The sequence below is a fragment of the Mizuhopecten yessoensis genome, unplaced genomic scaffold, assembly GCF_002113885.1.
Source record: "Mizuhopecten yessoensis strain PY_sf001 unplaced genomic scaffold, ASM211388v2 scaffold716345, whole genome shotgun sequence".
NCBI lineage: Eukaryota > Metazoa > Mollusca > Bivalvia > Pectinida > Pectinidae > Mizuhopecten > Mizuhopecten yessoensis.
This window is the reverse complement of record NW_018480070.1, coordinates 339719-361224: the sequence shown is the minus strand read 5'-3', so window position 1 is coordinate 361224 and position 21506 is coordinate 339719. Positions and strand designations below refer to the sequence as shown.

The following is a 21506-nucleotide window of genomic DNA, read 5'->3' as shown; positions in this document are numbered from 1 at the left end:
CACTGATTATAAATATAACAACAAGACTGTGTAACGTACACTGATCATAAGTATAATAACAGTACTGTGTAACGTACACAGTTTTTAAGTATAACAACAGTACCGTGTACCGTGCACAGATTGTAAGTATAACAACAGGACTGTGTAACGTACACATGTTATAAGTATAACAACAGTACTTTGTAACGTACACATATTATTAGTATAACAACAGTACTGTGTAACGTACACTGATTATAAGTATAACAACGTACACCGTGGATAAATGTAAAAACGTCACTGATTAAAGTGAACGAAAGTAAATATAACAACAGTATTGTGTACGTACATTTCTTTTAAGACGTAAATTGATTACATAGTCTTTAAGTTTATGAATCAAAATTGGTAAATATATCTGAAACAAGAAATATACATATATGTGTCAGCACGTTAAGGCAGACGACTGCTATAATATGCATGATTTATACAAGCAATTATACGGTAAAAATAATTGCTTTCTCAAATCTACCATTCTTTAAAAGTAACTGGCTATGTTTGTAATGAAATCGGTTAAAATTCTATGCGTTCCTCTGGACAGGAGGCGTGTTACACGGGGTGCGCCTAGGGAATACAATTTCAGTCGGCCAGGTGAAAAGCAAAGACTTCATTCTTCATCAGGTAAATATTTACAAGTTGCTGTGGGTTATTTGGCTACCTCAGCACATCACGGCTGACTTCTTTTTTACCGATGTGTACCCAAATAGGTTTGTTAATGACATCCGTTATGAATAGCCGACCGAAAAAGTATAAGGGCTTGTAGTTGAGTGTAGGTCGCGATTGTTTGTTGTGGTTTACCATGACGACCCGGAACACCACAAAGATTCGTTTGTTTAAGAATGTGTTTTTTATGTATACCTTGAAAAGAAAGTCTTTAAACGGATAAGTGGGTAAAATTATAGGTATTTAAGTAACGTCACGTCACAATCAAATAGACTGGAAATAGGTCTGTCGTATGGAACGGTTTTACTTGTGGTATCGTGATTACTCTTTCCTGTTAATTAACGATACGTTTACAGAAAGGAAGTTAGAAATAAATGTTTAAAGAGAATTATAGGAAAATGTGAATACTAGTATCAATATTAAAAATCGTATGTTATAGATGAAAAAACAATGGCTGTCATCAGAATATCGATAAATAACCATGGTAATCAATAATACTAATAATAATATACAACATTTATATAACGCCCTATATAATTTGTAAAATTAATATAAAGCGCTTTACAACATATGGATAACAGTATTAGTTATAATTGTGAAACAAAAATGGCTTACAATCACCATTATATAGTAAGCAACAGGTTTACGAAGTCACCGGCGAAAAGTTGACTTATATTCATGATTGACAATTTTTGAATTTGCTTTAGTTCCAATGACATACTTGTAATCGATATGATATTATCAGTAATTGTATGGTGTTTGCATATAGCGATTTGATAACAATAACTGCTCTTCTGTTATATTACTGGATAGTTCTCATGCCAGTATCTTTCATCTTCATTAAATTAATTCGTCTTTAACAAAGTCTGTGGATGATCTTAATACCATGTCACGCTATCTTATGATTATCTGAAATCAATACCTTATCATTTATGTATTAATAGTGTTAGATCATATTTTTAGTAGTGACACGGTTCTTGATATACACACGTTACTCGTTATTATTAATTTGAAATAAACCAGCACTCTAATATTTGGAATTCATATGAACAAGAAGTTAAACGCACATCCTCTTCTGTCAAAGGTAGTTTGATCAATTTTGATTTCCAGCTTTTCTGTCCTTGGCATAACTGATGAGTCATAGAGGGACGAAACAGCTGTATGGTGCAGTATTATTGATTTTATTGCATATTGGTCTATTACCAAATTTGAAAGTTGCCGTCACATGTGTTTGTTAGGTTAATATTTGTAGATTGAATTCAGATCAAATCGTAGATTGGGCTTCACCTTTTTGCGTCAGACTCTGATCTGACATGATTTGAAAGTGCCAAACAATTCTAAGTTGTTATAATTTATCAAGAACTCTACTTCTTATCGTCTTTCAGTTTTGAAGTGTTTGGCCAGAACGACCTCCGGTCACCTTAGTCTGTTTAATCAGTGTTCGGCCATTAACCTCCACTTGGAATATTGATTTAAACTGATCAGTTTGACCTGATAAGGCGGACGTTGATCCCGTGCCCCAGTGAGAGCGTCTTCTATACACAAAGTGTGTCACAGGTGAGAGAAGAAATATTTCATTTCAGGTATGGCGTTAGATGATGCGTTTTGAACAAAAACAAGTGACCTATCTATTTAATGTTTCTAATATCGCTGTTCACGATGGATATCCTAAAGTTCGATCCATGATTATATTTCTGAGGAAGGGATCACCCCCTGTTCCTTCCATCTGCGTCAAACGTTACTTTGAATTGTAAAAAGAGAGGAAGAAAAGAATAGAAGCCCTACTATAGAAATCATTAGAAAAAATGTGTGATTTTGCTTGGTTATAACCTAAAGAAGGAAATATGGAAAGAAAAGTGTTGACATTATGATTGTTACTTTTCCATCTTTCTTCAATTACTATAAAATCATGCAATTCATTTTCTTTAAATGAAATGTAATATCACAATATTACTTTCATCTACCTCAAATGAATACATTGTTGAAATACTTATTATAACAGGAAAGTATGCCCTTGTAACGCAGTATGTAATGATATACCACAGACACGAAGGCCTTTGGTGTCAAGACCCAATCAGTTTTTGTGTGTTCGTCTCCAAGTTATTTTACTTATAATCATCTTAGTACACACTTATAGGACTTGTTTTTTTATGGTTGGTACTGACAACTTGCAAACAGGTCGTAAACAAGGTCACCCATGGGCGCATCTGAAACGTTTAATGAACATTGAGGTCATTAGATCAAGCAGATTTGGACTTTAGTATAACATATTCCCTTTTTAAATGTCTTGTTATTACAACATTGCTGTCGTGATGTAAATAACCGACTTTCTTGGTTTATGTGCTTTTAAAGTAATTCATGAACTGCATAAGGAATACTTAACACGGTCTGTTACTCGCTATCTACCATAATTCATAGAGTAGACAATTTGTTAACTGGAATAAATATAAAACATACACAAAACAGTTTTAAGGAAGACATTAACTTTGATCACCATTCCAAAATAGTTTTCTCTCATATTCGTATTCTGTGTTATCATTGTATATTCGTAAGTATGAAAAATAAGTACTGTTTTCTCGTGACTGCCAGTAGTGATTGTAACAGATATCTTATAACCTTAACATATCACTCTAGTGCTCTATCGCCTTGGATTGTCCTGAATTTTATCAACAACATCTGAGAGATGCAATCTTTAACATGTTGCAGACACATCTCTTTGAATATCTCATTTTCAACCAAACTCTATTTTCTACAAAAAAGGAGATAAGAGTTCGTTAATTTTTAACAATATTAGGTTTTACATGTAGATGGTCACACACACGATGCCCAATACAGAACATTCATCAGGAGGACTGTATTTAAGTGAAGTAAATGTAAATTGATAAGAAAACGGTATTCTGACTTTAGTTAAAGCCTTATAGATATTTTTAGTTCTCAAATGAAAATATGATGTTTTATATTTATGAAGAATTCTTACTATTGATTGATGCCAACCATCCTGTTTTAAAACCTCATGATCGTTTATTCTGATGGTCAATGACAATTCTACTGAAACATAATCCACATGTCTCACACATTTGGAGCCCAGCAGTACTGAACAGCGGTACCGAGGAACTTCTGACAGCACCCCATGTAGACGGAAAACACCCGTAGATAAGGCCTTAGGCATCACACTTGTTGAAGCGTTATTTTGGCGAACTCACATCCCCAGAACAGTGCGAAACAGATGGCACTGGTAAAGTTATAATTCAATGTCATGTTTGAGAGGAACGAATTGTCATGATAAACAAACAGTTTCAAATCATATAAAATTGATTGATTGTCAATGTCTATGTAAAGCTACGTGTAACAGACGCAGAAATAGTGATTCACAATATCGAACCACTTTCGCTTTGATTGATCACAATGGCAATTAAACATCTCGTGTCAATGTGGATTTAAGTTACTGTCAGATAAACAATAATACACGCATTGACATGACTTTTGCAGCACTGTCATTAAATCATTAAAGTGCCTTTTAAGTGATGATGATCTTGGTCTTTCTCCTTTTTTCCGTAATAATATATACTCCAAAATAGTTTACTGTCATATTTTTGTATTGTAGTTGGTTTGTTTTTAAGCGAAAGCTATCACCATTAGATAACGAAGGCGTTCCTTCCATCTGAGGTATGTAAGTGTACAGAGTAAACAGAGAAACATTATTGAGGAAAGAGTGCTGAAGATTTAGAAAAATACCTTTTGAATTCTTCACAATTCATATTCCTTTAATCCCTCTTTGTGAAAACCCTGATAAAACGGTACTACGAATGGAAATATGATGTCGACTTGAGAGCTACTTCACTTACAGAAAATCATGCCAAAGGCACCTAACAAAGTATATCACCCTGTCACATTATATTGACAACGTTAAAAAGTAATACAACAATACAAAAAGAGTGTTATGTAGGTATTTAATGTAACAAATGTAAATAAATTAAAAAAAAAATGATACAAAAAGCATATGAGAAATATCATGTATCACAACAATATGTAATGACTATTTCAATTTTTTTATTCCACTGCATGGTACTCAGACTATTCATATTCCAGAATGCGTAACATTTAACGTGTGAAGATGAAAACATTTTTCTTTGACTTTTAATGGTTGTAGTGACTGTATAGTATAGCATTTTGAATTGTCTATGACATGGCGGTTCCTCGGAAATGAAACAACAGTGCGATACATTTGTATACCATGATAAGTCTTTAAGCATATTTTTTTTTAATTTTTTTGATAAAAATGTCACTTACATTTTCTTATTTTACTACATTTAACTGAAATACAGTCAAGTCTAAATTACTATAGGAAATTGCTAATAGCTAAGTGATACAATGTTCAACGGCACATAAACACACTGTCACCATGGATTGACGTCATTTCGTCTAATTTTCAATCAAATCCCATACTTATGAAGTGGATAAGAGTCCAATCGTTTCTATGTGATATAACGTATTATTTCATGTGCATGAGGACGAATTTGATGCCGAATACCGGACACTTACAGGAAGACTTTGCTTCAGAGAACTAAATGTAACACACAGCAGTTTATCCATATTAGATATCACCTATACCTATGTTTTTTTCTGTTCATTGTATGTCCTAAAAATGAAAACAGATTCTTTTCTGAAATTAATCTTCTGATGCGAATCCTCATGTTTTGAACCTCATGAACGTTTATTTTGATGGTCTATGATAATTCTACTGAAAAATAATCCAAATGTCTCACATATGGGAGCCATGCAGCACTGGACAGCGGTACCGAAGAACTTCTGGCAGCAGGCCATGTGAATGGAGAACACTCGTAGAAACGGCGTTACGCACCATACCTGTTCAAACGTGATAGCGGCGAACTCACATCCCCAGAACAGTGCGATACAGATGCCGCAGATTCCTGTCATTAACATATAGCAGCAGTTTTTGCTGTTAGTGAAACACCAGAAGCTAGTTTCCCATACGCAGTCACAACTACGAGTCCCCTCCGGCTCGGCCAGCACATCTTCAAAATTTACCTGTTTAAAATAATTTGAATGCATTCTGCAATTATGTTTTTTTTTTTTTTACGGAATTAGACATGTGATATTTTCAAACTTTGAAACATGAGTATAAACCAGGAACGATTGGTTAAAGTTTAATTATTTTCAGTAGTTTTAATTAATCCTTTCACTATAGCTTCAACCACTAGATATTCCGAGTAAGGATCACTTATTGAAATGAAATTATATGCAGTTAGCTACTTTTATGCAATGTAGGGTCATTTTGGCCATTTACGTTTCATCAGTGGTACAAAATGTCAATAGAACGAAAGTTCATAAAGTGTTCCAATCACATGTAGAAATAAAGCGAAAAGGAAAATGTGGCTACAGCACCCTTACTTATGTTAAAAATTGACATTTTGGCTATGGTCGATACTTAATTCTTCATCTAGTAATTCATATTGGTCGTGCCAGAATATATTTTAGGTTCAAACTAACAGCCAACCTCTGGAACTGAGAGCCCGCCAGGAGAGTCACCAATCTTGTGACGCAAAATGCCATATTTACAATGAAATGTTTTAGATATCGTCAACTTGGTATCAGAGCGATATTGCCTTTTGTAGTAGCTGTTTATGAGAGATGAATAATTCATAGTTTCATAGGCCAATTTATTGTGACGTCACAAAACGGACTAGAAATTACTACCCATATTTGGTGGACTCTTTTAATTTATTGCCATGTAAATATTATTTCATAGACTGCCATTTGCAACTTGTCAAGAAAATGAAAGAACCCCCCCCCCCCCCCCCCAGGACAATGTATCGACATTACATCTTGCATGAGTAAACAATCATGCACGTATGTAAATAACTGCACTTAATCACTTAAGACTTTAAATATATAGTATATGCTTGATAATAATGACAATGTTTTAGATCAACAAGTCAACGAAGAGAAACTTTAAACAGGTGCAAAAACTACCCGATGAATTAATCTTTCTCAAATCTACACTGATTCCTAGACATTACAGACACGGGTTTGTTTTGAAACAATGCCATAGACATAATCAGGACAAATGATATACCAATAAAAAAGTAAAATTCACATTACCTGTAGGTGGGAATTTATCGCGTACGTGTCTCTGTTTTGTAAGTCTACCGCCATCTTTGTCAAATATTGCAAAAATATATACCCTCGTATTCGGTAACAATGTCTTCGTCTAATGCTTGTACAATTTGAAATAACTTTTAAATTTATTCGCTTGTATTTAAATCAGGCACCACCCATATGGTTCGATTTCTTTGTTCCCTGTCAGTCACGATATTCAATCTCGATGACGTAGATCTAAAAAAAAGTGTTTCTAGCCCTTTGTTAGTTGTTAAACACACGACGTGTGCTATTTTTGTGATCATTAACCTTCAAATAGTTAATGGGGGTTGAGGAAAACACCAATGCATATTAGGTCTAAAAGCTGGAATAGGTTTCCATATTGTTTACTTTGGTTGACTTTGTTTGTAGTCAGGTGACATTTTGTCCTCCCTGTATATTTAACATATTTATCAGAATAGTCACACTGTAGCGTTTGTCTATAATTACACCCCAGTATAAGGACAGGTAGGCTTTGTACGCTACAGACGTTCTTTTAAGAATGGTGTATTCAAGTTTCACTGTAACAAATACATAGATTTGATTATTTGAAAAAAACTCTACTGGTCGCATAGCATCAACCCATTACAGTTACAAAATTGTTAAGATCAATAGAACTAGAATATAAAATAAAGGCTACATTAATAAAAAAAAATGTACATCTGTTATATTATATATACATGTATCAATTAAATATCAACACATTAAAGGGGACAAAGAAAGCGTGACGTTTTACAAAAGAACACGGGCGGTTTATATATATATGTATACCTGCAGACTAATTTAGGGAAGGGGAATCACTATTTTACCAAATGTTTAAAGGTGCAATCCTATATGTATGTCTTATATCCCTCTTTCGAGATACACGGTGGTATACTCTACTGTTGGTTTCTCTAGTGCTTGAGGTTTGCTGTAACCTTAACTACCACGGTTTTCTCTTTTGAGTAGTGGCACGGATCATGATATATACACACTTTACTCAATATTAATTCTCCTACCTTTTTCTTAAACTCATAAAGTTATATAGTTAATTGGGTTCACGCACCTCCCATTCTGTTAAAATAATAGTTGTTAAGAGTTATTTGTTTTCATCTTATGGCCCCTAGCATCACCGATGAACCATAGAATAATGAAACAGCTGGTGAAGTGTATTTCATTTGGATGTACTACATCTATTACCAAATTTGAAAAGTGCCATCACAAGTGTCTTACATTCATGTTTCTACACTGAACATATAATATATAACTATGTTCATAATCAAAGCCAATTAAAGTTGGAAACGTGGACACATAAAGCTCAACAATTATTATATAATGAATAACATATCTCCTACAGTTTGTTATAACATTATGCCTGTTGCATCCCTTTAACAAGTTTGATGTTGCATGTACCACGAAATGATTGACAATATTTTACAAATCCGCCATTGATCAAATTATTTTTATATATTCCGTAATTAGATCAAATTTATCATGACAGCTTATAGTTGTACAATTCTTAGTAATGTCATGAGTAGGACAAAATTTACATTGATCGAATATGGATTTTACCAGAGACTTTTCCGGTATATCTTTACGATTATTACGTCTTTATGCTATAATATCTTGCTACTTTTAAACCATTTTTCATACCTTTTTCATTTACATATTTTGTAAGTGCATGCTGCTGAAGAAAAGTCCACAATTTTCGCAGATTGGAGCCAGAATGCACGTTATTGCAGTGCCAAAAGCCTTCTGTAAGCATCCGCAACATATACCAAACATTCGTAAACTTGGGGCAAAACACCAAACCATAGAAAAGGACATGAGAGCGAATTCGCAGCCCCAGGCCAGGGAGATACACAGACCGCATATTGACGTGAGGAACTTGTAACAGCAGTTCTTGCCTCCTCTGTAACAGCCGAACCCATTACGCCAAACACATCCAGGACTATGCGTGTCTTTCGGCTCGGCAAAAACGTCCTCAAAGTTTACCTACACAATAAAGCCGTCGTTATTATAAAAAAAATTGGCAAAATGTAAGTGTGAACATTATAAAATAAAGGAAAATTGCTCTTTTAGAATTTTCTTGAAGCGCATTTTGTAAAAAAAAAAGATAAATTAATATATGTATTTCTTTTAATTTTCAACGAAAATTAACAGTTGATATACATTTTGTACCTAGAGTTAGAAAATGTATAAAGGAACAGACGAGAAAGACCATCTTTGATCAAGTCTGATTTATGGAAAATTTGTATCGTCATGAAATGAAATTGAGTCTGTTTATGCAAAAAAGTAGTCCATATTAAATATATGGCCACGTTTGAAAAATACAGACCCTATTAGACATTTCAACTGGCCGACGGGTTGACAGACGACAGGCTTGTAACCAGGCCAATATCGGATGTTAACGGTTAACAGGCATCGGCAGACCGGCAATTAATAAAAATAAACTGTATCTGAATAAACCCATTCTCTCCCTGTTTTCGATAATTTCTTGTTTCCAATCATTATATATTGTAGCGACTACAAAACTATACAAATAATCAATACTACCGTAATGACATTGTTGAAATAATGTCATTTTCTCATTCATTTACTAGGTTGTAATTGGCGTAAAAGTTATTTGACAGTTATTGAACTGAATGTGTTGATTCCAAAGATAAACGTCATAACTACGGTATCATTACTGCCGTAATTGTTCACTGAAACTACTTTATTGATTGTGGTCTATCAACCTATCGGCTACTCATTATTTATTGCCATTCTGTCGGTCTGTCGATCTGATGGCTTGTTGTCCTTTTGGTCTGTCGTACTGACGTCTTGCCGTTCTGTCGATATGTTATCCTGATGTCTTGTCGTTTTGTTGTCCTGTCGGTTTCGTTCTGCCAGCTTGTCATCCGGTCGGTATGACGTAATGTCGTGTTGTCGTCCTGTCGGTCTGTCGATCTGATTGATTGTCGTCCTGGCGGTCTGTCGGTGTGTCGTTCTGGCGGCTTATCGTCCTGTCGGTATGTCGTTCTGACGGCTTATCGTCCTGTCGGTCTTTTGGACGGCTTATCGTCCTGTCGGTCTGTCGTTTAGACGGCTTATCGTCCTGTCGGTCTTTTGGACGGCTTATCGTCTTGTCGGTCTGTCGTTCTGACGGCTTGTCGTCCTGTCGGTTTTTCGACATATCTTTCTGTCACATTATCGACTTGTCAATCAGCTGGCAATAGGTGCGTTTAGGTATAAATTTGCGACAACACCCTCCACTCGTAACTTTTAAGATACATGAGTCAAACATAATTTGTTTATAATCAGATTTGTATAATATAGAATAGATTAAGGAATACGTTATACAGGTTGTTATGCATTGTTTGCCTGTAGTTGCCTCCTTCTCTTAAATATTTTTGATGGAAGAGAAAGGAATGGTCACTTATTTACATATTGAAAACGAAATATATTTGTCCAAACGAATGCTCAATTCACTCTCTAAACACTGTTATTTAATGATTAATCTTTGTTTACATATGTACAGTATTGGTAAATCTGATAAAACATCAAATAGGAGTATGTATTAGCTGAAATGATAAAAAGTAATTCATTCTTACCAAGAGGAATTCGTTGATATTATTTGGATCCCTGCTTAAGATACTAACTTCAGGTGAATCCGTCATCCTTATGTTTTTTTGTTTGTGTAAAACAGATGTAACTAAGGTTAGACAATCTGCATTCTAAGGTACGTATCACTTATATGAAATAGCATTTCACACCAGGACAATGTCACAATCAAACTAACGTACGCGTCAATCACATCAGACTTAAAACAACACACAACCAAAATTTCTCAATAATGTATCTATTCTATAAAAGTCTAACAATAAAACAAATATGATATAACAATAGAGTCATACTTTGTTTACAATCTTAATGTTAAATTCCCTAATCAACAATAGCATAGAGGGCTTAGACAGTACGATGCTATGGCAGTTAATGAAACACGTGATACCAATCAGTCTGAACTGTGTGATATCGAGCTTGGTCAGCTTACTCTTATACCATGATATGATAATAATCAATAGTAAATCTTTGTGTATGCTGACTATACTGATCACCTCTCACCAGGTCATTCTATTAAGACTATTCCACATTGTCATAATACATATTTGATTTCAAAGTCAATAGGAAATGCAAAGACAGGTACGATGGCCGAGGGCAGCACAGGCACATCTGAGGCATTTATAATTCGTTTCTGTACCATAGTTTAATTTTGTATGGGAAGCATGTTTACTTCGTTTCTGAACCGCGGTAATCTTTTGTCTGATATATAGTTATGTTTCGTTTTTGAAGTCTGTTCTGTGGGTTATTATTTTAGGACACAGTGATGCTTCGTTTTTGTACCGTCAGCCGAAGGCAGGCTGTTATATTTGATCATTTATGATTCGTTTATGTACCACGGTTTAACTTAGTGGTAAACGTTCATTTTAATGTGTATTGCACAATTATGTAGTTACTAGTTAATAGCGCCTGATAAGGCAGCTCGTACGAATTCCTCAATTTTCTTTTGATTAATGTATATGCTAACTGTTTTGATTGTATAAATTGTATATCTATCTACTGTAATGCACTTTAAAGTAGCTATTCTAGCTAGATAGGACGCTATATCAAATGTTGTATATTTATTTTACCTTGCAAACAAAATACAAAACACAAAACACAAAAGCAAACCACATGTTTTAAACAAAGTAGAATTACATACATGTATTGTTAAAGTTCTTAGGCTGACTGTATAAAGAATAAAATAGCATGTTATTTATTACAAATCTGCTTTGAATATCTTTATTTTTTCGATATAGACTCGCTTCGACACACATAAGATATGTACCTAAACGATAAATCATAAATGTACTTTAATCAGTGGGCAGATGTAGGTTCCCCATGTGACTGATTAAATAAACATACACATATAGTAGGTTCTACGAAGCAAAGTAAGGAATCCTGCTATCCAGGATGTGCCTAATTAAATATTGATTTATATAACTAATGTTATTGATTTCCTGACATATGTTAAAAATGCATGGACGTAATTTACCTGAAAGGAAGAAGATAATTACAAAATCAATGATGCCTCTTTTTCCTTTTCTAAAAAGTGGATTTATTTCAAATGGTTCCATAGTATATGATTTTAATCCATTTTCAATGCTGACCTTTTTTAAAAGTAATTTGATAAAGGAATTGGAGTAGTACGTTTCTAGCTTTCAACGTTTTACAGTCGACTGTATAATTTGTCCTGTTGACTATATATTTTCCCATTTTGCTCTATTGACACACCTTAGATAACTGTATGTGTCCTCAACCGAGGAATGTCTGTCGATATTTACACACCAACAATACACAGGCGTAATGATGATTATAAATAATCGGTGTCGTCCACTGACCTTAAACCATCCTAATGTATAATGGAACGCGTACTGACACCCGCTTTATTGGTAATATTAGTGTGTATCGGTGTGTCAACAACTAATAGCACTGATTGCTTTTTCCGTATGCGTTTCATGCTTACGAGTACGTGGTAAAACGTGGATTTTCTCCGGGTACTACGGTTTCCTACCACATTAAGACCTCCGTGCGGTAACATCCAGGCCAACAAGAGTGATTAATATATAAGTTGTAAAAACTTGTTTCATAATTGTTGTAAAAGAAATTAAGTTTATATTAACTCCTTTAAGCATGTTTGTGCATTATTTTTAAGAGAAAACTGTGAATAAACTATAAAAGATAACTTATTACACAAATGAGGTCAAGGTGTTGATACAAATGCACTAGAGTAATCCATTTCCCATTCCATGTCATATACTGTTTTATTGTACCGATGTAAACTACGTATTTACAATCAATCTCACCCTGTACTAAATATATGTGAATATATACGGGTTTCCATGACATACCATAGAATGTTTTATTGTATAGAACTAATGTACCCGTTTACAATTCCTCTCCATCTGGTCCTTATATATGTGAATATATACGGGTTTCCATTTCATATCATTGTATTATTGTATAGAACTAATGTACCCGTTTACAATCACTCTCCATCTGGTCCTTATATATGTGAATATATACGGGTTTCCATTTTATTCATTGTTTTATTGTATAGAACTAATGTACCCGTTTACAATCACTCCCCATCTGGTCTTTATATATGTGAATATATACGGGTTTCCATTTCATATCATTGTATTATTGTATAGAACTAATGTGTACCCGTTTACAATCGCTCTCCATCTGGTCCTTATATATGTGAATATATACGGGATTCTATTTCAGTGTTAGTTGACATCTCTATCGGTCAGTATCTTGTCATAGCATTATGTGTGAAAATTAATAATTAGCTTCAATGTATATATATCCTTTTCCGTTATACTACAGAGTCAAGCTTTGTCCAAATCTCATATGTTATTCACGAGCTGGTGATAACATGACAACGATTTAGATACAATGTATGTGATTACTGTACATACATATGCAAGTATACTTATATATCAGTCAGTAAATCGGTGATACAATCCTGTCAGCAGATGTAGTTACCTGGGACCGGCTGTTTGACACTTTGTTAGCTTAACGAGTCTAAAACGGAAATTTTCAAAATTCAATATTTGATCAATTTTTAAATATTTTGGATGGTCTAGACGATTTGAGCTTAGAAATATCGTTAACTAATAGAGATGTGAACGGTTTGGCCCTGAATAAAGAGTAACCTGATTAGGAACGATTCAGACATATTTCGTGTAGATATTTGTCTTCAGTCCACTTATATTTAATCGTTGTATGCTTCCTCCCTCCCCTGAACCCTCCACGATTGTGCTCCAGTTTTATAAGACGCATATATTTCGTCTATTTCGAAAATGTATTACCAATATTGGATTGATAGACTGTAGAGGGTTACAAAAGCACGTCTTAATGAACTATCCCATTACAACTTAGTATGTGCATTTCTAAATATTTTGTTCTTAATCATATACATACAAAACATTTTTGTAAAAGTCTTTCACCGTTGATTCTGCAAAATTCAGTCGGAAATCATATCTTTATTAATCTCTTGCTAATTAGCAGGAGCAGATATCACTCATGTCTATAAACAGCTCTATAGTATACGTCATCTACGATATCTCAAATCACAACTTATTCTGAACGATTCCCTGACATGTACCGTTCCGACTTTGTTGCTGGGTTTTACCCATTAAGGCCTATATAACCAGTTCCACATAGAACAAGTTATGACACGACTATTTAGGAAGTGTCTACGTTAGGAAATGTCAATCATCACCTGGTAGACTACGCCCACCCGGACACTGTTACTAGGGACGCAACTGACTCCTTACCGTGTGGCAGTGTATTGGTACAAGGACAGTTACAGATATACGCTATATATCAGAGTTATGAATATACCTGTTTTAAAAATGAACCCAGTAGATCATAAATAGTGAATAAACTGTATATGACACTTCCATACGCCTATAAAGAAGTGTTAATAAACTAAAACGTCTCACACAAATAAAAAAAAAATTGCAAGTTCACATAACAACATAACTCATGATCAGCGATGCATTCATCAGCAAGACGTGTGCTATCGAGTTGATGCACAGGGTTTTACTATTAGGCATGGGAAGTTAAATACTGTCATATGAAACGGAAAAAGGTAACCATCATTAATACTTGTGTAAGATAATATTATTAATGATATATTTGCTGGGTTGGGGCCGATTATGGATGGATTGAGTATATCTGATCAATCCCTTCATGGTTTTTCCTCTGTGGAGGTGGGGTCATAAGTCTTATTCATCAGTTCATACCTTTTTTTCAGAGGAAGATATGAGTATGACATTTTCTGAGATTTCCGTTAATATCTTTCATCAGAGTAAACAACATGATATACTAAATAAAAAACCTTACGTTAGCATTAAGCATTAAGTAATATATTTGTATACGGAACAAAAACACCATGCAGAAATAACGCCTTGTCATCAGACACGAAACATTCAATCCATATTTTCACACGAACATCTGAACTGGTTTTCTCATAGTCTCTGTACGGTCACATACAAAGCCAGGTGCGTTACTATGCATAAAACATATGTGTACTCATTCTGTAAATGAAAGATTTTTATGCACGAACACATTTGTCAATCTCATACTGCGGTTATTGAATGATGTGTATCGACCTGTAAAACCTTAGAGCATAGCAACAAGGAAACAAACGTAAAACTTCGCTGGTGTCTGGTTTGAAGTCTAATGTAGTGTATGTATTTCTTTTTTAGTGTAAATGGTCAGGTTTGAATAACGACACTGGGGTGTGTCAGGTTCCCTATACTTAAAACTGCTTTGTATAGGTATCAGGAGAACATTTATCTATCGGTCCCAAATTATAATCTAACTGTTCATAATTTAAACCTTACTGTTCTTTATTTAAATATAACAGTTCAAAAATGTAATCTAGGGGTTCATAATTTAAATATTACTGTTCAAAATTTAAAGCTAACTGTTCAACATTTAAATCTAACGGTTCATAATCAAAACGTAGCAAGTAATATAAATTTATTTAATTAATACGGCAGAAGACATTATTACAGATTCACCAGGTAGTGCAGGAGAACTATCACTCCTTTGCGATGTAGATAAAGAAATTTTAACCCTACGGTACGATTTTTGAAGTTAAACACGAGGATTTGCCGAGTGTTTAACTTCAAAACTCATTGTCTCAATGGTTGCAGCTTCTCTGTCGTCATCACAGAGGAGTTATTGATTATTTCTCCTACAAATTTTCTATCGTAAATAGTATATGTTATGGCAAACCCAATACACCGCGCCGTCTGCAAGGTCGCATGGAAAGTGTGACACAGTTGCTAACGCTACCCTGGTTACTCTGTATACAATGATGACGTGATCGTGACGTGTTCAAAATACGTGAATGTGTTTGTGAAGTGTAAGAGACAAACATTCCCCTTTCTAAGCACACGTTTCCGGTTTTCAATCTGCCTTGGAACAGAATGTCTTTTCCTTGATGTGTTGTTTCAGCAGTTATTGTTGTTTTCCCTGTGGTTCGAGTTCGGATCTGGTCTTGTGTATTGATAATTTCGTATTTCTTTCTATTTGTGATTATTTGATACCATAAGTTACAGAAACTATTTACTATTTAGATTTCCTGATTATGACTTTTTTAAGGAAAAAGAATAATATCCAAACTATTATGAAAGCATCAAACATCGGATGAAATAACAATAACCACTTTAATCTTAAATATATTTACAGTAATATGTGCATATTTGTCAGTTTGTGATAAAACGATGTCTATATTGAAGTGTTAAAATTGTATTACATCTCAATCTAGTTAAATCATCAAGTAATTTGCTTTGATGCTTTGTTTTGATAATATTATCTAATTTTAATAAAATGATTATGGCAACATAGCAAAATGGAAATAAATCGGTTTTCCTCCTTATTACATATACAATTACATGAGTATTACTTACTTTGATATATGTTCATTTTAATCATGACAATATATTGATGTTCTATAAATATCACAAATTAATTTCATATCATACACCTATCGACATCCTGACTCAATGCATTATTTTAAAAGCAAGTCCTCACTAACTTTCCACCTTTTAAGAGAAATTATTCGTCATGATAAATTACCCGGTACCAAAGAAATTTTGACCTGTCATCATCGGAACTTAATTTTGAGGAGAAGTTTTGAAATATTTTGAAATAATTCTCAATTGAAAATTCAAATAAATCTGACAGAGATAAATACAACTCTCGTCTGTAACGCCATTTATAAAGCTTATTAGACTATCGAAAATCTATAAGGAATGGTATATATTTGTCTATCATATGTACACAGGTAAAAACTGAGAACCCTTGATTTGATAAATATATCCTTTCTTTATTTCAAAATATAATATAACTATATTGCCTGGCAAGCTTAAAGATCGTGTGATTGGAATTAGAAGCCAATTTGAATGCGGTATGACTGTTTCAAAATAGGTTGTTTGTATGTTATTTATTTGTTATCAAGTACTCGTATACCGCTATATCGCTTATCAGCGGTAAAATGTCTTTACTTGCATTACTTAATACCGGTTATTAAAATAAACGTTGAAACAAAAATAATGATTTTTTTCACGAGTTATCAATTTGTGTTGTTTTCTAATTTGAAACGGTGATTATCAACGTGTTTTTTGCATTTAAATGAAGAAAAAAATATATCAAAACAGAAACCTTTATTAGGAAATAGTTTGGCATCACAATAAATAGTACGTGTATACATAACTTAAGAGGAAATATATAATACTTAGGTCAATACTATCGAAACATACATGTATCGATGAGGTAGTTTACAAGTCCTAGTTACACAGTTTGGTGTCCTTCAGTTCTTGATATATGTTTTTTTACAGCACATTGAAACACAGTCATATAGTGTTTGTTATTTATTTGAAAGTGAAATCTTACTGAACATTAGGCCAGTTGTTTCACAGACTGGAGCAAGGCAGCAGTTAATGATGGTACCAAAGAACTTCTGGGCGCATCCGCAGTAAATACTAAGCATTTTGAGCATGGGTGTCACACACCAAACCATTTCAAAGGTTATCATGGCAAACTCACAACCCCAGTATAGGGCGATGCAAATTCCACAAAGACAGGTCATGAACTTGTAGCAGCAGTTTTTACCGCAGGTGAAACACCAGTAACTGTTCTTCCACACACAGGCAATGCTATGTACACCGTCAGGCTCTCCCAAAACATCCTCAAAGGCAACCTTCAAGATAGAAGCAAAACAATGAATTATTCGCAAGTTCTTGACGTATAATTTAAGAGCACCATCATCGTAGCTCCATAATATTAAACATTGAAATTCTATTGAACGATCCGTTGCAGTTTTTAAGTCAAAATGCCTCCTTCTTTTTCACAGCATACTTCTTATCAAATTGGCTGTTTTCCGAAAAAGCTCGTTTATTTTTGAAAAATATACAAAATCCAAATGATATAACATTTTTTCTTATGTCTCATTTCAAAAGCTCTTTCACATTGATATTTGCTTAAAAATGCCCTAGATATGATCAGCCACACTGCCTAGACATCACCGAGACAGCTCCGGTGCAATGTCATGTGTTGCTACTACATATTCAAACCAATTTGAAAGGTTATTGCGATAGGCAAAAAATCCCTAATCATTTACATTATGGTTAATATAAATATATAAAAAATCATTTTTATTCGTTAAATGCATGATGCAACTTGTGATATATTTCTGTAAAGCAAAATAAACCATACCTGAACATGACTATTCAATGCGTTAGGATCTCTGCCATCCATGTCCAACTCCATGATGGATTCCCGGTGAGATTTTTCTGCCTAAGATGGGCTCGTAATGAAACGAGTTTTTATGTATTCCCATTTAAAAGGACGTTGGTGTATCTATCATGGTGATATTTTGTTGATTTCCTCTGTTCATAACGACGTAAACTGCCAATGGTATATACATATCAGATTCAATTATGACCAAATTGAGTTGGCTTGGTCTTAGAAATAAGTCAAAGTGATCGACTTATCGCTTTCTGTGGGTGCAATCAACCTTTTCAGTATCCAACAACGGTGCTTTTAAATTTGTACGGCGTTCTCAGGTCAACTCTCATTTACTTCTTCAATATATCGAATCGAATAACGAAAATTTGCATCTTGCTGCATAGAAAATTTGTCGAGCGAAACTATGGTTGATTGACATATACACCGAATAGAAACCGAAATCCAAAGTAAATTCATGCCGACAGAAACATACAAGGATAAAAAGAATCTCTTAGACGAAGTAGAGGTCCGGTTCATTACATACACACTTTAGTCATTATTTAATTTGAAATTAAGGAATTACGAACTTCTACTTTCATATTTTGAATTCATAGAATTAAGGGGTATTGCACACATTTTCTTCTGTTTAAGCCATTTTTCATACGAATTTGGAAATTTCATTTGTTTTGCCTTCCATCATCCATGTGTTCAATGAGGACGAAACAGCTGTAATAAATTGTTGGCTTCAGTACATTTATCAAGCGGTACAAGCTTACGAAGGTTCGATTTGAGATATTGCCAGAGTACATGTATTTACATATGTATGTTCGTGATAATTGTTTAAAGATGTTCAGAATGTAATTTTCAAAGATGTTTTCGTATTATAATATACACTAAGTTTGTGTTTTACTCGGCATCTTTTGAAAACTGCTTTTTAGAAACATAATTGCTTACCGAGTTGTTTTCAGCTGTATGTGGACTACAAAAGCAGCAATATTCTCTTCAGAAAGGACACGGGTGTTTTCAAAACAAATTAGGCTCATGATCGATAGTGATCTTGTTTGAAATCCAGAATGTCAATGTTTTGATTTCAATTCTAATAATGATAGAAATTTTATTTATTTCCATTTCCATGCAGGTTATCCATTTAATCAGTCTTCATACCACCAATTAAGTTCATTTTGTTGACTTGATCAACGATCTCGCCAAAAAAACAATGATTTATTGACTATATCACTGTACCTAAAGAAACACCGTTCGTCTATCGATCGACTATACCAACTGATAATATACCAATCAACTACATAACACTTGATGAACAACTGTACACGACATTAAAATGTAAAAGATAACAAATCAATCGTTAGGCGTTAAAACATTTCTATTAAAATCTACATATTGTGAATATAGTATTGTTATGGTAAAAACCCATGTATTTGTAAGTAAGCGGTATTCGCTTTTTCAGTGCTATAGGGATTCTTTGACGATTTAATGAACTATGACGCCTTGTCTGAATCGTTGCAGTTTCATTAACAAGGTATTCAATGGGAAAGTACATGGTGTGGAGCGTGTTATAAATAATTAACAAAGGCATACACTGACATCTATTTCATGAATGACATCCTGAAAAATCGTGTTTACAGACTGACGTCAAGCATCAATAATTTGTACACATTTACACTTAAACACAATTACTAGACAGTCTATAAATCAGGCCTAAATGACATGTAAAATACTTATATTCCCTTGTATTTTCAATTTGATCCAATAACCTTGGAATGTAGACTTTCACGAGTTTTTGTTTTACATTTATATTCAAATATTTGGATGCTATCATTAAACACAAGTAAAACAAATGTAAAGAACATACCATATGTCCTCGAAACATTTTATCATTTAACTTTTGTATATCTGATATAAAAAAGTAACGGCCTCGTGTTATGTTAATAGTTGTATGGGTTGCTAGTACAGTTTGGTATGAACCATGCATTACCACGTGTCAAATGTGAACCGTTTATGACAAAAAGAAAACGAAAACATGGGCAATACAAATTTACTGTCAAAACGGTATTTATACTGTATATCATGAAATGTTCGTTGTGTATAAACATTCGTGGTTGCTATTGAACCACGAAAATAACTACAACTAATTTGAATGATATACGTGTCTACCGTTTGTTAATAAAGGATATCTACGAACGTTTGTACCACGAAACGATCTAAATAGCTTCATACCACGAAGGAAAGTACCCACGAACATTTCATGTTATACAGAAAGAGAACGCATTTCCCTTCACAGTTAGTACCTTTGACTATTATTTTTATGACTACTATTAATTTACGACAAAGCATCCTTCTATTTCATAAAATTAATGTTACCAAAACTGATTTGTTAAGATACATGCGCATCATGCATACTATTCATGGTCATATAATTTTCATCAAAGGAATGTTTATTATGAAATGTATACAGAAAGTGTATTGATAAAAAAGGACTTTTCGTAACAGAAAAAACAACGCGATGATAATAGGTCATTTTTTTAAAACACCACACTTTTATTATACTAAGTCATATCACAAAATATAGAGAAACCTGATTCAACTAGTATGTTCTCAAAACATATCACAGATGTGTAATGGAAACTAATGGTTTTTTAATGATACAAATAATCATGTGTTTTTCTGATAGCGACCTTCATGCATGGTTTGTTCCATTTTCTTTGGGTAATGAGATAATAAAAGCAATATCTAGACATACATAAAAATAAACGTTTATCGAATGTGAGTATTGAAGCGTTTACCTTCATCTGAAGTATCGATGCAGTTCGTTGTAAATCGCAACTTTTAAAATAAACATATCAAAAAGTTCGGTCTTTTGTCATATTAATTGGTTATCGATCTGATGTTTACAATTTATAAAATGAGTAGCAAAGTGTCTTTCAGTGATGGAACCTGCAATCCATGATATTGCTAAGAAAATGTTAAGGCGTATTCGTATTGTAGACGCAATATCACAGAACTCTATATCCTGGTCCATTAAAAAAGAGCTACTTTATGTATCAATGGCACTGTCCCTGCACTCTAAATACACGGTTCCTGTTCTGGCAAGTGACAAAATCCACATTTGGATCAGCAATCAACACCGCTGTCCCCCCTCGCCATGATTCACAGATATTCGACTGAAGAACAAACCACAGGTTTCGCAGACAGGCGCCATGCAGCAGTTAATAACAATACTGAAGAACTTCTGACAACTTCCACAGTAGATAGAAAAGATTCTCAGCGTGGGTGTCACACACCAGATTTGGTCAAACGCTATGCATGCAAACTCACAGCCC

The 21506-nt window shown here is 33.9% G+C and overlaps 2 protein-coding genes across 2 annotated transcripts; both read right to left on the bottom strand.

Moving 5' to 3' along the window:
• Window positions 1–4734: 4734 nt before the first annotated feature.
• Window positions 4735–6980, bottom strand: LOC110443426 (caveolin-1-like). The gene is made up of 2 exons (XM_021487647.1): window positions 6823–6980; window positions 4735–5748 (listed from the first exon to the last, which is right to left on the bottom strand). Exons 1-2 carry the CDS (start codon window positions 6874–6876, stop codon window positions 5404–5406), a joined length of 399 nt encoding a protein of 132 aa, XP_021343322.1. The 5' UTR covers window positions 6877–6980; the 3' UTR covers window positions 4735–5403.
• A 10095-nt stretch (window positions 6981–17075) lies between these two features.
• Window positions 17076–18262, bottom strand: LOC110443448 (caveolin-1-like). Its single transcript, XM_021487670.1, has 2 exons — window positions 18157–18262; window positions 17076–17641 (listed from the first exon to the last, which is right to left on the bottom strand). Exons 1-2 carry the CDS (start codon window positions 18208–18210, stop codon window positions 17309–17311), a joined length of 387 nt encoding a protein of 128 aa, XP_021343345.1. The 5' UTR covers window positions 18211–18262; the 3' UTR covers window positions 17076–17308.
• Between the last annotated feature and the right edge of the window lie 3244 nt (window positions 18263–21506).